The 14,713-nt window shown below is 35.4% G+C and overlaps 1 protein-coding gene across 1 annotated transcript in view; it reads right to left on the reverse strand.

Moving 5' to 3' along the window:
• Window positions 1-9,622, reverse strand: part of LOC134256258 (serine-protein kinase ATM-like) — a 28,651-nt gene extending 19,029 nt beyond the window's left edge. The window contains exons 1-2 of the mRNA XM_062738911.1: window positions 9,555-9,622; window positions 8,148-8,282 (exon numbers count right to left, since the gene is read on the reverse strand). Coding sequence (XP_062594895.1) covers window positions 8,148-8,282; window positions 9,555-9,622 — 203 coding nt within the window. The remainder of the gene's footprint in view (window positions 1-8,147; window positions 8,283-9,554) is intronic.
• Window positions 9,623-14,713: the final 5,091 nt, after the last annotated feature.

Here is a 14,713-nt window from a genome sequence, read left to right on the forward strand (position 1 = left end):
TCCCCACCCTACCCCACTGATCATAATTAAGACATTTTGAAATCAACTACCCCAGGATCCTTCCATGTGCAAATAAGTTTCAGCTTTTCTGGCCCAGTGGTTCTTGAGAAGAAGATTTTCAAAGATTTTTCCTATATATTTTTATGTAAAACTTTGATCCCCCCATTGTGGCTCCACCCTTCGCCTGGGGGTCATGATTTGAACAATTTAAAATCTACATTACCCAAGAATGCTTCCACATAAGTTTCAACTTTTCTGGCCCGGTGGTTCTTGAGAAGAAGATTTTCAAAGATTTTTCCAACATATTTCTATGTAAAACTTTGATTACCAATTGTGGCCCCACCCTTCCCCCGGGGGTCATGATTTAATTTAGAATCTACACTATACCAGGATGCTTCCACCTAAGTTTCAGCTTTTCTGGCCCAGTGGTTCTTGAGAAGAAGATTTTCAAAGATTTTTCCTATATATTTCTATGTAAAACTTTGATTCCCCATTGTGGCCTCTCTCTTTCCCCGGGGGTCATGATTTGAACAATTAAGAGTCTACACTACCCAAGAATGCTTCCACATTAGTTTCAACTTTTCTGGCCCAGTGGTTCTTGAGAAGAAGATTTTCAAAGATCTTTCCTATATATTTCTATGTAAAACTTTGATTCCCCATTGTGGCCCCACCCTTCCCCCGGGGGTCATGATTTTTACAATTTAGAATCTACACTATCCCAGGATGCTTCCACATAAGTTTCAGCTTTTCTGACCCAGTAGTTCTTGAGAAGAAGATTTTCAAAGATTTTTCCTATATATTTCTATGTAAAACTTTGATTCCCCATTGTGGCCCCGCCCTTCCCCCGGGGGTCATGATTTGAACAATTTAATATCTACACTACCCTAGGATGCTTTCACATAAGTTTCAGCTTTTCTGACCCAGTAGTTCTTGAGAAGAAGATTTTCAAAGATTTTTCCTATATATTTCTATGTAAAACTTTGATTCCCCATTGTGGCCCCGCCCTTCCCCCGGGGGTCATGATTTGAACAATTTAATATCTACACTACCCTAGGATGCTTTCAGCTTTTCTGGCCCAGTATGAAGAAGATTTTCAAAGTTTAAAAGCTGAACAATTTAATATTTCTAGGATGCTTTCACATAAGTTTCAGCCCAGTGGATTCCCCATTGTTTCCCCCGGGGGTCATGATTTGAACAATTTAATATCTACACTACCCTAGGATTTTTTCACATAAGTTTCAGCTTTTCTACCCCACCCTATTTATGTCTTTTCTTGATTATCTCCCCTTGCGAGGGGATATGTCCCTTCATTTTAACAATTTCAATTCCCCTTCACCCAAGAATGCTTTGTACCAAGTTTGGTCAAAATTGGCCTAGTGGTTCTTGAGAAGAAGTCGAAAATGTGAAAAGTTTACAGACGGACAGACGGACAGACAGACGGACGGACGACGGACAAAATGTGATCAGAAAAGCTCACTTGAGCCTTCCGCTCAGGTGAGCTAAAAAGGAAATATATAAAAATATCCTTTGCCACAAGAATCAAAGTGTTCACTACATGGCATGTTTCTTATGATTAACATAAAATGGTCAGATTTTTTTAACAAGAGGCCCACAGGCCTTATAGGTCACCTGAGTATCCCGTAACAACTTTCCAATAATTGAATTTGATTTGTGTTTTAAGCCAGAGACCATGAAAATCACAATTTTTAAAGAGACACCATTGCTTATCATAAATATACACTTAGCATGCTTACTTTCAAATTGGTTACTTAATACCCAGAGGTAGATCAGAGTAACAAAGAGGAAATGCATTTCCACTTTGTAACCAGTTGTGCATCCCATCCCACAGGAACATATGACCCTGGGGCCACATGATATTTCAAAATTTTAAAAATTTTATCATAAATTTTATTTCATCAAAAATTGTTGACTCATGCCAAAGTGCAGATTTCAAAGCATTAATTTATTTACAAAATAAAGTCCTTGTTTTCGTGAATGTTGCAGAATAACCTCCGAGGTCGAGAAATGTTGTTTGAAAGATAAAAGCCGAGGCGTTACCCGAGGCTTTAATATTTCAATCAACATTTTGAGACCAAGGAGGTTATTCTGCATCATTCACGAAAACAAGGACTATATTTCTATTCTGCGACATGTAGTTAGCAGCCCTAAAATACGACTGATCTTTTCTCTATAGAGAATCGAATTAGGTCACCAAGCTGCTTTAATGCTGTTCCATTTTACACCAGAGTGTAAATTTGTTTGTTTACCTGTGAATAGAGTGCAGACAATTAAAGCTTTTGCTGCATTAAAATTAGCCTTTTATTGTTTGTAGCTTAAAAAGATTAATCTTTTTGAATATACAATAACAAAATCAGTTTCCTATTTTACCACTTTATTACCAAGATCACAGAGTTTAAATATGGTGGAGGGAGGTTCGGGAAACAGCCCCGCTTGGCCTTAGAAACCACAGGGGCCGGTAACATACTGTTTTTGATTTTACGTAATCACTATATATATATATACAAACAAGAGGCCCACGGGCCTTATAGGTCACCTGAATATCATGTAACAACTTTCCAGCGATTGTATTTGGTTCGTGTTTTAATCCAAAAGCCATGAAATTCACAAATTTTGAAAGAGGCACCATTGCTTATCAAAGGGCAGATTTCAAAGCATTTATTTTTAGTCAAAGTACCCCCCTGGTACCCCTGACCCAGCAGCCCTGAAATTATCTATTTTGAAAGAGGCCCCTTTCTTCATTATAAGGCCAGCATTTTTTTTTATGTTAAGGTTTAGTTATGAACTAAAAAAGTCCCGAAGGAGAAGGAAATAAAATTTCTTTTTTGATAAATCAATTATTAACATTTGTACATTCTTTTTTATGCTATCCTAATAGGCTCCTTACCACTGGACACATAATGCTTACAAATAGGAAAGTTGAACATTTAATTGCTTATTTCATCATCTGCCAGTTTGGGCCAGTTATATAAATTTTGTGATGTTGATCAAAATATATTTTTAAAAATCAATTCTTTAAAAGTCTTTCAATATATCTTCATTTTTTAAATATGTGTTAGGTGAATGTGTAGACATTGTTCTAAAATTTACTTGATGCCTAAAATTATAATTCCTATCATAAAACAGACAGGGAGTATTGGGGAGTAGGGTCAACATTTTTTCAATTAAGTGTAAAATAATTTTTCTGACTGATACAAATGATACTACATGCCTGTATATATTTGTATAATCTTGCTTTTTAATAGTTGATTTTTTTTTTATTTCTTCAGGTTATTGTTTATTTCTTCCTCAAATAGACTTCATTTCTCCCATAGTTTTATTCATTACATCTGATGCATAAGCAACCCTTTTCTGAAGAATGATGCTTAGACTGTAAGCTATAACAGAGACCTAAACAATGTCCCTTATGCAATAGCTACCACGGGCAGTTTAAAACCTGGGGGAGGAAAATAATTTACAGTTACTTTTGAAATGAATACATAATTATCTCACCAGCATGTCATTGTGCAACAAAGTCGTCAGCATTTTATTTGTCCTTTGAACAGGTGAAACGTTTTGAATGGCACTCTTATCGATGAATTTTACACTAAACCAAGCTATCTTCTCAGATCTAGCTTTATTTACCCGCCGTTTCATCGTAAAACCGGAAGTGCGAGTTCGTAAATTTGAAATCTCTATCCCGACTCAAATTTGACATCGGAAAAAAAAAATTGTTTTATTTTATTCTGAAAATTCAAAACCTTGAGCGGAGGGTTTGTAAAACTGAAAATGAAATAAATCCTGGCCTTAAATATGTAATTAGATCATTAGTATATTAACCAGGAGCAAAGGATAAGATGTTCAAAGAATTCAGGCATTTCACTATATATAATCATTAGAGCCCCACCCTAAAACAAGAACCCCTGACCCTGGGGCCATAAAATTCATAATTTTGGTAGAGGAACTCTTGCTCATCATAATTATGTACTTTGTTAGTTTATTTAATACCCAGGAGCAGAGAAGAAGATTTTCAAAGAATTCATGTATTTTCACTATATAATCAATAGAGCCCCGCCCTAACACCAGAACCCCTGACCCTGGGGCCATAAAATTCACAATTTAGGTAGAGGCACTCTTGCTCATCATAACTATGTACTTAGTTGGTTTATTTAATACCGAGGAGCAGAGAAGAAGATTTTCAAAGAAATAATGCATTTTCACTACCTACTTATTTAGCCCCGCCCTGGCACTAGAACCCCTGACCCTGGGGCCATGAATTTCACAATTTTGGTAGAGGACTTATTGCTGATTACAATCATGCAAACAGTTGGACTGCTTGATGTCCAGGAGTAAAGAAGAAGATTTTTAAAGATTGCATTAATTTTAGTGGTTTTGGCCCCACCCCTCAGGCCCCAGGGGGGCAGGGATCATGAAATTCACAATTTTTGTTCCCCTTCACCAATAGATGCTTTGTGCCAAATTTGGTTGAAATTGGTTCAGTGGTTGCAGAGAAGAAGCTGAAAATGTTCAAATGTTAACACACGACGAACGACGCACGATGACGGACGAAAACAGATAGCAATAGGTCACCTGAGTTTACTCAGGTGACCTAAAAAGGAAAGGGAAACAACGTAAGCCCGAATTTACACAGGGTCGATCTCAGAAATATTTCGTATTTCATAGAAAAAAGAATGTAGCCAATTAAATTATAACTAGAAATCATACTACAATAAATATTCTTTAATAAAACAGAAACCTCGTTACTTTTTATAGTGTTTAAGTTGGGTTATATTTACTTGATATCCCGTTGTACGAGTCGATGTACGTTAAGTCGTCCACTAAAACGAGGCAAAATTCCCACATTTTCTCCAGTTTTGAAGTCTTTCCGGAGATGGAAAACACAAAGTAAAGATCCAGCATTCACGAAATTCATCTTTTTCTTTTGTTAATTGCAATTAAAAGGTACAACATCTCCGATTTGAATAAATACGGTAGCTTTTTTCGTTCACAGAGAGGCTCGAGCCCAGAACAGACGAAATTTTGGGAAAACCCATGATTGGTAAAAGGCGGAGAGTGATTGGTCCGATCTGTTCTAGAAAAGCACAATTGACCAATCACATCTCGCGTTAAATATTGGATGCAATGTTTAGCGAATTTAGCGGACGACTTAAACTACATCACTTGCATGACAGGAAATCGGATCTGCAAAACACGACTTACACAATTCTTAAATGACCGCGATGGTATTTTTATTAAAGAGTGATTATTACTGAATGATCCCAGACGTTATTTCACTAACTGCAAGGTATTTTATTGAAAACACGAGTCATTTCCGAGATCGACCCTGTGTAAATTCGAGCCGACGTTGTTTCCCTTTCTCTTTTTGTATACATATAGTGATTACGTAACATCAAATACAGTATGTTACAGGCCCCTGTGTTAGAAACCTACATTCATCAGCTACTTTCTGCAATATACAGTGTTTAAATTGCAAAAGACGACACATCAACGTGGTTTAAATACGTATTTCATTCTTAAGTCAAATGTACATTTCAACTGCACAGGTTTTATACATGTTCCTGATCTGATAATTTTTTGATGACGTTCGTGATTTATTGGAGAATAATGTCTGCAGCTTTCCTTTGAAGTAGCCAATAATCGTAGTAGAATTTCAGATAATGTACCCCCCCCCCCCCCCCCCCCCCCCCCTCCAAGTACCTCTGAACCAGGGGCCCAAAAATTAACCATTTTGGAAAGTCAGCTTTCTTCATCATAAATACGTACTTAGATCATTGGCATAATGCCCAAGAGCAAAGGAAACGATTTTCAAAGAATTCATGCACTTTCATTATATAAACATAAGAGCCCCGCCCTAACACAAGAAGACCTGACTTATGGGCCTTGAAATTCAAAAATCTCAAAGAGGCATCCCTCTTCCTCATAACTATGTACATAGTTCATTGGTTTAATACCCACCAGATTTTCAAAGAAATAATTCATCTTTACTATAAAATCTTTATAGCCCCACCCTAGCACTAGAACCCCTGACCCTGATGTCATGAGATTCACAATCTTGGAAGAGGCAGCCATATTCAACTTATATATACACTTTGTTAGGTTATTTAATGCCCAGGAGCAGAAATGAAGAATTTTAAAGAAATAATGCATTTTCACAAAATAATCTATTTAGTCCCGCCCTAGCACTAGAACACCTGACCATGGGTCCATGAATTTCATAATTTTGGTAGAGGACTCAATGCTGATTACAAATCATACCAACAGTTTGACTGCTTGATGTCCAGGAGTAAAGAAGAAGATTTTTAAAATTTGCAATAATTTTACTGATTTTTGGCCCCACCCCCAGGGGTGCAGGGACCATGAAATTCACAGTATTGTTCCCCTTCACCTATAGATGCTATATGTCAAAATTGCTTGAAATTGGTTCAGCTGTTTCAGAGAAGAAGCTGAAAATGTTAACACATGACACGTCGTACTGCGACAGATGAAAATGGATAGCAATAGGACACCTGAGTTTACTAAGGTTATCTAAAAATCTTTATGCATTTCTTTGTCGAAGTTGATTTGACAGAATATTCATAACAATTTGTACAAGAGGCCCATGGGCCACATCGCTCACCTGAGCACTGTGGCTAGGAAAAAGCAGAAATTGGTTTATTATTGAAAAGTTTAAATCCAAAAGTAGTCCCATGACCATGCAATCATGGCTTTGCTATTATTGACAAGATGATTTTTAAAGATTTTTTTTGTATATGTCTATGTAAACCTTTGATTGGCCATTGTGGCTCCGCCCTACCCCCAGGGGTCATGATTTGGACAAAATTGAATCTACACTACCTGAGGGTGCTTCCATATAAATCTGATCAATTATGGCACTGCTATTCTTGAGAAGAAGATTTTTAAAGAATTTTCTTATATATATTTGCATATTTAAAACTCTGATCAGCCATTTTGGTCCCGCCCTACCCCCGGGGGTCATGATTTGAACAAATTTGAATCTACACAACCTGAGGATGCTTCCACATAAATATAATCAATTTTGGCTTTGCTATTCTTGAGAAGAAGATTTTTAAAGAATTTTCCTATATATTTCTATGTAAAAATTTGGTCAGCCATTTTGGCCCGCCCTACCCGCGGGGGTCATGATTTGAACAAACTTGAATCTACACTACCTGAGAATGCTTTCATATAAATATGATCAATTATGGCTTCGCTATTCTTGAGAAGAAGATTTTTAAAGAATTTTCCTATATATTTCTATGTAAAAATTTGGTCAGCCATTTTGGCCCCGCCCCGCATGATTTGAACAAACTGAACCCCCGAATGCTTTCATATAAATATGATCAATTATGGCTTCTATCCTTGAGAAGAAGATTTTTAAAGAATTTTCCTATATATTTCTATGTAAAAAACTGAACAAACTTGAATCTACACTACCTGAGAATGCTTTCATATAAATATGATCAATTATGGCTTCGCTATCCTTGAGAAGAAGATTTTTAAAGAATTTTCCTATATATTTCTATGTAAAACTTTGGTCAGCCATTTTGGCCCCGCCCTACCCCTGGGGGGTCATGATTTGAACAAACTTGAATCTACACTACCTGAGGATGCTTCCATATAAATATGATCAATTATGGCTTTGCTATTCTTGAGAAGATTTTTTAAGAATTTTCCTATATATTTCTATGTAAAACTTTGGTCAGCCATTGTGGCCCCGCCCTACCCCCGGGGGTCATGATTTGACAAACTTGAATCTACACTACCTGAGGATCTTTCCCCATAAGTTTCATCTTTCCTGGCACAGTGGTTCTTGAGAAGAAGATTTTTAAGACATACCACCAAATTTTCATTAACTCCCAATTATCTCCCCTTGAATGAGGGTCTGGCCCTTCATTTGTATAAACTTGAATCCCGTTCACCCAAGGATGTTTTGTGGCAAGTTTGGTTGAAATTGGCCCAGCGGTTCTTGAGAAGAAGTCGAAAATGTGAAAAGTTTACAGACAGACAAATGGACAGACAGCTAGACAGACAGACAGAAGGACGCCGGACAAAATGTGATCAGAAAAGCTCACTTGAGCCTTCGGCTCAGGTGAGTTAAAAAACGCAATAGAAAATTGTAATATACAAACCTCTGGTAGTTACACCAAATCTCCGCATAAAAAACTGCGGAGAAATGTGCAGAGCAGGACAAAGCAGCCTTGGCTATGTGGAGATAATTGATATCCAACCAGTAGTTGTTATCCCACACTGTTAGTGAACTTCTCCTGTAAAATATTATTTCCAAAATTATATAGAATTTTAAAATTACAAGTAACAATACTTTTGTACACTTAACTACAAGGGTTGATCCAAAAGTAATGTCACAGTGTCCATGTCTTTTATATTTGGCATTATATTTTAAAATATATCAAAATATGCACATATATAAATCTAATTAACTTTGAAATTCTGGTTAAATAATATTAAATGAAATTCATATTATAGATGTTTCAATATTAGAGGATAAGGGGGGGGGGGGGGGGGCAAAAAGACACATTTTAAAAACATCTAAAAATACACATAATCGTCCAATAATTTTAAAAGACAAAATTTCTGTCATTTCTAATGATCAGTTGAAAATTAAATGATGGAATTACCATTTCTAATTATAAACACAGTGTTTTACTCTGATGCATTGAACAAGGGAAAAGTCAGTACACCTTGACTACATCTGGTCTCATTTCACTATGGGTTACATTCGGAGAACTTAAATGATCTTTCAATTTTTCAAAGAAAAAATATATTTTATCTATATAATAATCAATAAAGCCCCATCCTGTTACCAGAACTCCTGACCAAGGGGCCATGGCATTCACAATTTTGGGGCATCTATGCTTATCATAACTATGTACTAAGAAATAATATTCAATACCCAGGAGCAGAGAAGAAGATTTTTAAAGAATTTATGCATTTTCACTATATAATCAATAGAGCCCCATGCATCCTAACACCAGAACCCCTCACCCAGGGGCCATGAAATTCACAATTTTGGAATAGGCAGGCTTGTTCAACGTTAACTATGTACATAATTAGTTTATTTAATACCCAGAAGCAGAGAAGAAGACTTTCAAAGAAATAATGCATTTATATACTGTAAATCACTTTTTATTTGCGAGAACTTTATTTTTGCGTAATTATCTGAGACAGTGAATTCGCGAAAATTTCAAGCAAAATTTGCGCCAAGCAAAAACCTCCCTTGACGAAGAATTTTGACATTTTTCAGTTTTTTATTGATTCTTGTAGAGTTTTTCTTTCTCTTTCATTTGATGTATAACATGACATATATTTCTGTGTATAAATGTGTAAAATATCGCATGAAAAAGATGGAATATTTACTTTGAAGTATGGTGTACGCGTGTGTGACTTCAGGGATTTTCATAACGTAAAATCGTAAAATAACGTGAAGCTATATAATAATTTGATGATATTTGTATTTTCAAACTTTTGATTTGATTTCCTTAAAAATATCAATAATAAAGATTTTTCATCGTACTAACACTGTGGCAGACCACGTGATACGCGATTGATTAGTTCCACGGAAAAATGGCGGTTTGAAGTTCCACATCGAGGGAAATTTGAACAGTAAGTAATACTTTCCTCTATGTTTTTCACCATCTAACCCTCGCCAAAGTATAACTATTTTCACAATAGATACGGTGTTAATCCAGTAATGTCGGAGTTTTGAGCGTATAGCGAGAACATTCGTGCACAATCTCCGAATCAGCCAAAGTTGCTCGGGATTGTTTCCACGGACTTAATGTCTTTTACAATTCATTAGCAATTTATTAGGAATTCAATGCGTTTTACATAGTACCAAGATAATAACTTTATCACCAGTGACGTGGAGATACTCACCATATCTTGATATTTAGTGTATGTTACGAAAAACTACTCAAAATGTTGTTTCATGAGAAATGATCAGTAACCACGATACAAAATATAACGATCAGTCCCACGATCAGAATTAAATATTGGTAAGAATTCTGCAATTTCAGATGCAAAATTACAGATAAAGAATTCCAATCTTTGTATTTTGAAGCACAAGATGGATACAAGACTTTGTAAATATTGTGGGAAAGTGTTCCATAGTAGGTCCGCGGTCTACGACCATGAGAAGGGACATGAGGGGAAGGCGCCCTACATGTGTTGTGGAAAGAAATTCTATAGCAGAGCTAATCTGAAAAGACACAGGTAACTATATATTTTATTAGACATTTTTTTAGAAATTAAATCTTTAACTTTTACAACTACCGCAGGTGGTGGTGGTGGTTGGGGGGGGGGGGGGGGGGAAGGTGAATGTCCTTAAACGAGAGGCTAATATTAAAATATTAACTAAATGTATATTTCTCTAGTACTATTCCTGTAAGTGTAAAATATGTACAACGCTCTGAAAATGACATTTTTATTGTCTGTGTCCATAATGGCATTTCGTAATACTTCATTGAAGAAAAATAGGGCTCTTCTCGATCTATTTCCGCCTATTCCATACAGGTTTTCTTTTCATCTTTACAGATGTTCGGTGCATGGCGAAGAAAAATAATTTACATGTGATCTATGTGGGAAAAAGTTTGCTATTAAAGCAGATTTGAATCGTCACATAAGAAACCACGAGGAACCCCAGTTCAAATGTGAAATTTGTGGACTGTCGTCAAGAAAAAAACAAGCACATCTGGATCACATGACTACTCACACAGAGGAAAAAAATCATAGATGTCCTTGTGGTAGATCGTTTAGGCATCAAACAAACTTATATAGACACAAAAGAATGTGTAAATCAAAGCAACAATTCACAATATATTTGGCCATTGCATCTTTTTTTTTATATTTGGTAGCTCCTGACCATCAACTTCTTCATTAAAGGAAATGGAGATTTGACCTCACAGCAATACTTGCAAATGTTCTTGTTATTGTACATGTGAAATATCAAACCTTTTTTAAAATAAATCACTGATTTACTTAAAGTTTATATCAATTTATTGTAGACTCATACTTTATATGAACATAGGCAACATGTAATTACAATAACCCCATTTTTGCAGTTGGCAAGATTTTTTATTGATTACAGCGTTCCTTTTCCCATCTAACACCCAGCGACCCCTTCTGTAACGAATTTCTCTCCGTGATTACTGTCCAAGTCTTACGCCTTCCACATACACGTTTCCGTTGCTGTGTATCAAAAGGATGATATATCTGAAATTGGAATAAAATTCAGATAAAAATAAAAAAAAGTTATAGTTAACTAAACCAAGATAGTTTTTATTATATATGTAGGGAAAATATTACAACCGTTTTAATTATACTATTTCGCTATCTGGGAAAAAATGTGGATATTTACCCCGTAAAATTAAATATGAATAGAGTTTTTAATTATTTTTTAAATCGCTGCTCTTATGATCAAGACATATCAAAGAATGAATATGGATATTGACTTGTATAGCAACTGATGTGGATATCAACATTATTATTGCAACGAGTCATTTCACTGAAAGAATCTGTAATAAAATAGAGACATACTTGAAATTGATATCTATTGGCATTTCATGTATATCCTTTCTACTGGAGACATGGATGCTTTCCTGATCTACAGAGTCAGTACCGTCAACCAAATGGTAAACTGTGGATCGCTTGGTACGATAGGAAAATGACCTGAAAGAAGTATTAGATAATATTTTTGAAAAATGAAAATCACTTAATCAATCAGTGAACATATATCAATATTCTTTATGTTCATTATACATTGTGAATTTCATTTTGTGACTGAAGAGAAAACGATATAGCATTTCCAAGTAATGCAATGTCTTACGTAAAACATTTTGTTTAGATCTCAAGAAAATATTCTTTAATTAATCAAAATATGAGGGAACACAGTCATTAATAGCCATTCTCTGTAACCACTTAAACTTTGTTGCCACGCATGGTCACTGATTTTGATGAAACTTCACCCATGCTTAGTACTTGACACCAGAAACAAATATCAAACAAAATTTCGTTGCTATGTGTCTCGGTTGCTATGGCAACAGCCAGAAAAGTTTGAAAAATCGAGATTTTCAGCCACTTTAAATCTTGACCGTGGCTTAATAAAAACTAGAAAAAGCATACAAACCATTCTCACAAAAACATGACACCTTGATGTCACTTATACTGTAAAGAAACTGTTTAGAATATATCTCTAAGTAAATGGTAACCAAGGGTACATTTGGAATACATTTAAAATGCTGAAATATGCTGCAAAACACTCCGTATTCACTAATGGTAGGTGTTACATGCTCAAACTCAATCAAAGACTTAAGAAAAACAATGAAAATGTTTGACCTTAAGTATATAAGTATGAGCAATATTATTCTATAAATAACTTTTATGGTTGCCATGGTAACACAGTGTAACCATGCAAAACCAGTAACTAAGATTGGGTTATTGCTACTGTCTTGAGGAAAAACATGAAAATTCAAGATTGGCAAATATGCATCCTTAGGACCTTGCAATACCAAAACCATAAGAAAAATTGGGTATAAATGCTACTTTGCAGTGTTACCATGGAAACAAAGTACCAGTGCTTAAAAGTGAATTATTTTTCGCTGCATTAAGAATTAAATTGCCATTTAATCAAGAAACAAATTAAAGGACTCAGCTTGAAAAGTACTTATCTGTTAGAACTGAAGTTGCATATCATATATTGATAAAATTGGGTGAATAAAACAACACTGTTGCTATGGTTACCAAGAAGGGAAAATGTTCGATTTTGTGAACTTTATATCAATATTAAACCCTGTGTGCCAACTTCTTGCATCCACTTAGAGATTGGATGACAGTCAAAATTAAAAGTCAAGTTAGCTGTTTATAAATATCAATCATAAAAGTTTTGGGAATCTACATTTAAGGGTACGTATCCAAGGAAAGAAAATATTTTTCAGGTTTTTAAGCATATTTTTTTTACTTATTTCCATAGCAACGCTCTATTTAAAGAATCTAATCTGAATTTTTTCAAATGGGAAAACTTGGAGCACACCAACATCTTATAAAATTGATCATTAGTTATGAGGAAATGTGCTTTTTTTTAAAGATAGGATCAGATTTAAACATACAGAGTGTTACTTTGAAGGCTCCCTGTGGTATAAAAACCTTGGCAACCATTGCCAACCAAAATGAAATATCATATTTTGTTCTTGGTATATGTTTCAAGGCTTTTTTTCTATTATTTGGTCACATTTCATCCTATAATTGCTTTTTATTTTTACATGTATGATTTTATAAAATTCAATGAATATTTTTTTTTACTTTTGAATACTTTGTTACCATAGTAACGTATGTAATAGTTGATTTACCAAACATGTTCATCATGCATTTGAGACATCTGACCTTCAACTTTTGGAAACAGTCACTGCCAATTGTTTGCTTTGCCGCAAATGTTAATAAACATGTTAAAAAATGCCATTTTCCGAACTTTAAGACATGTTGCCATGGTAACTATAAAACATAGCAACCAATTTTTGCCTGATTTCAGTTTAGGGTATCAATGACTTTTATCATAGAGAGTTTGGAGAAATTCTGAGACTATGCGTGCCACAGCTCCTATATAAAATTTCAAATCATTACAGAGAATGGCTCTTAAATACTAGTAGTTTGATTATCACTTGTAAGTGTTAATTCCTTTTTTGACCATACCTTTCAGGGTCTAGTCGTATTTGGACTTGTTCGATTGTATATTTCCGATGAATTGGCCAAACTCTTGACAAGACACTGTTCCCTGTCCTCTCCTGTCATTCATGGTCAATTCAGAGAAAAATGTCTCCCCAATCATAATGCTAAATGCCCTGACATTATAAGAACCTTCGTGACAAAAAGAATACAACCATGCTTTTGCATCTATACTAGAAAGTATTGCTTCCCATAGCTGACATGGCCATCCCCCAATGTACATAGTGGGTGGAGGAAATTCGTTAAATTGAACATGGTTTAAGAGACGCCTTCTCAAATTCATCCTCATATTGTGCCTTTCTGTTGAGTTAATCCCAGGATCATCTTCTGACTGCCACCACATGCGCACGTCACAACAAAGATCGGCACTTGCAATATCCCCATGTAATCTCATAACTGATTCTACTTGTTCTGAAAAATGTGTTACAGCCATAGACACTGACATTGGGTCTACTATTTCCTGTATTATAACTGGTGTCAAGAGAGTTTTACCAGAACGGGCAACTTTCATCCAACTGTCATTGGTCAAGTTTTCTATTCCTCCTTTACAGGTCTTGCTTCTAGTTCTAGTAAGCAGATGTGTGGAGTCGATGCATCGCACTTCAAATTGTTTCCTGACAGGACTAAACTCGGGTTTATAGAACCAAGCATAATCATTTCCTTCTACAGTGACATTCCTGACTTCAGACTCCCAGCTATTAATCTTCTCAGGCCAAATCATCTCTGCATAAATAATGTTAAGGAAAAATTTTGGAATTTTTGAAACTGTAGCAGCAGAGAGCTCAGATAGAGATTTGACCTTTTTGGCACGTGTTTTGCTCTTTGGATTGACGGAGCCATTGGATAACTGAAGGTTTGTCTCTAAACCAAAAAGTTTGGCAAGGTCTTGTAATTTCACAGATTTGGCAACTGATTCTTTGATTTTGCAGGATTTTGTCTTCTTCAGATACCGTATAACTGC

Source organism: Saccostrea cucullata, unplaced genomic scaffold (assembly GCF_032062105.1).
Source record: "Saccostrea cucullata isolate Sc308-1 unplaced genomic scaffold, CSIRO_AGI_Scuc_v1 ctg4594, whole genome shotgun sequence".
In the NCBI taxonomy this organism is placed as follows: domain Eukaryota; kingdom Metazoa; phylum Mollusca; class Bivalvia; order Ostreida; family Ostreidae; genus Saccostrea; species Saccostrea cuccullata.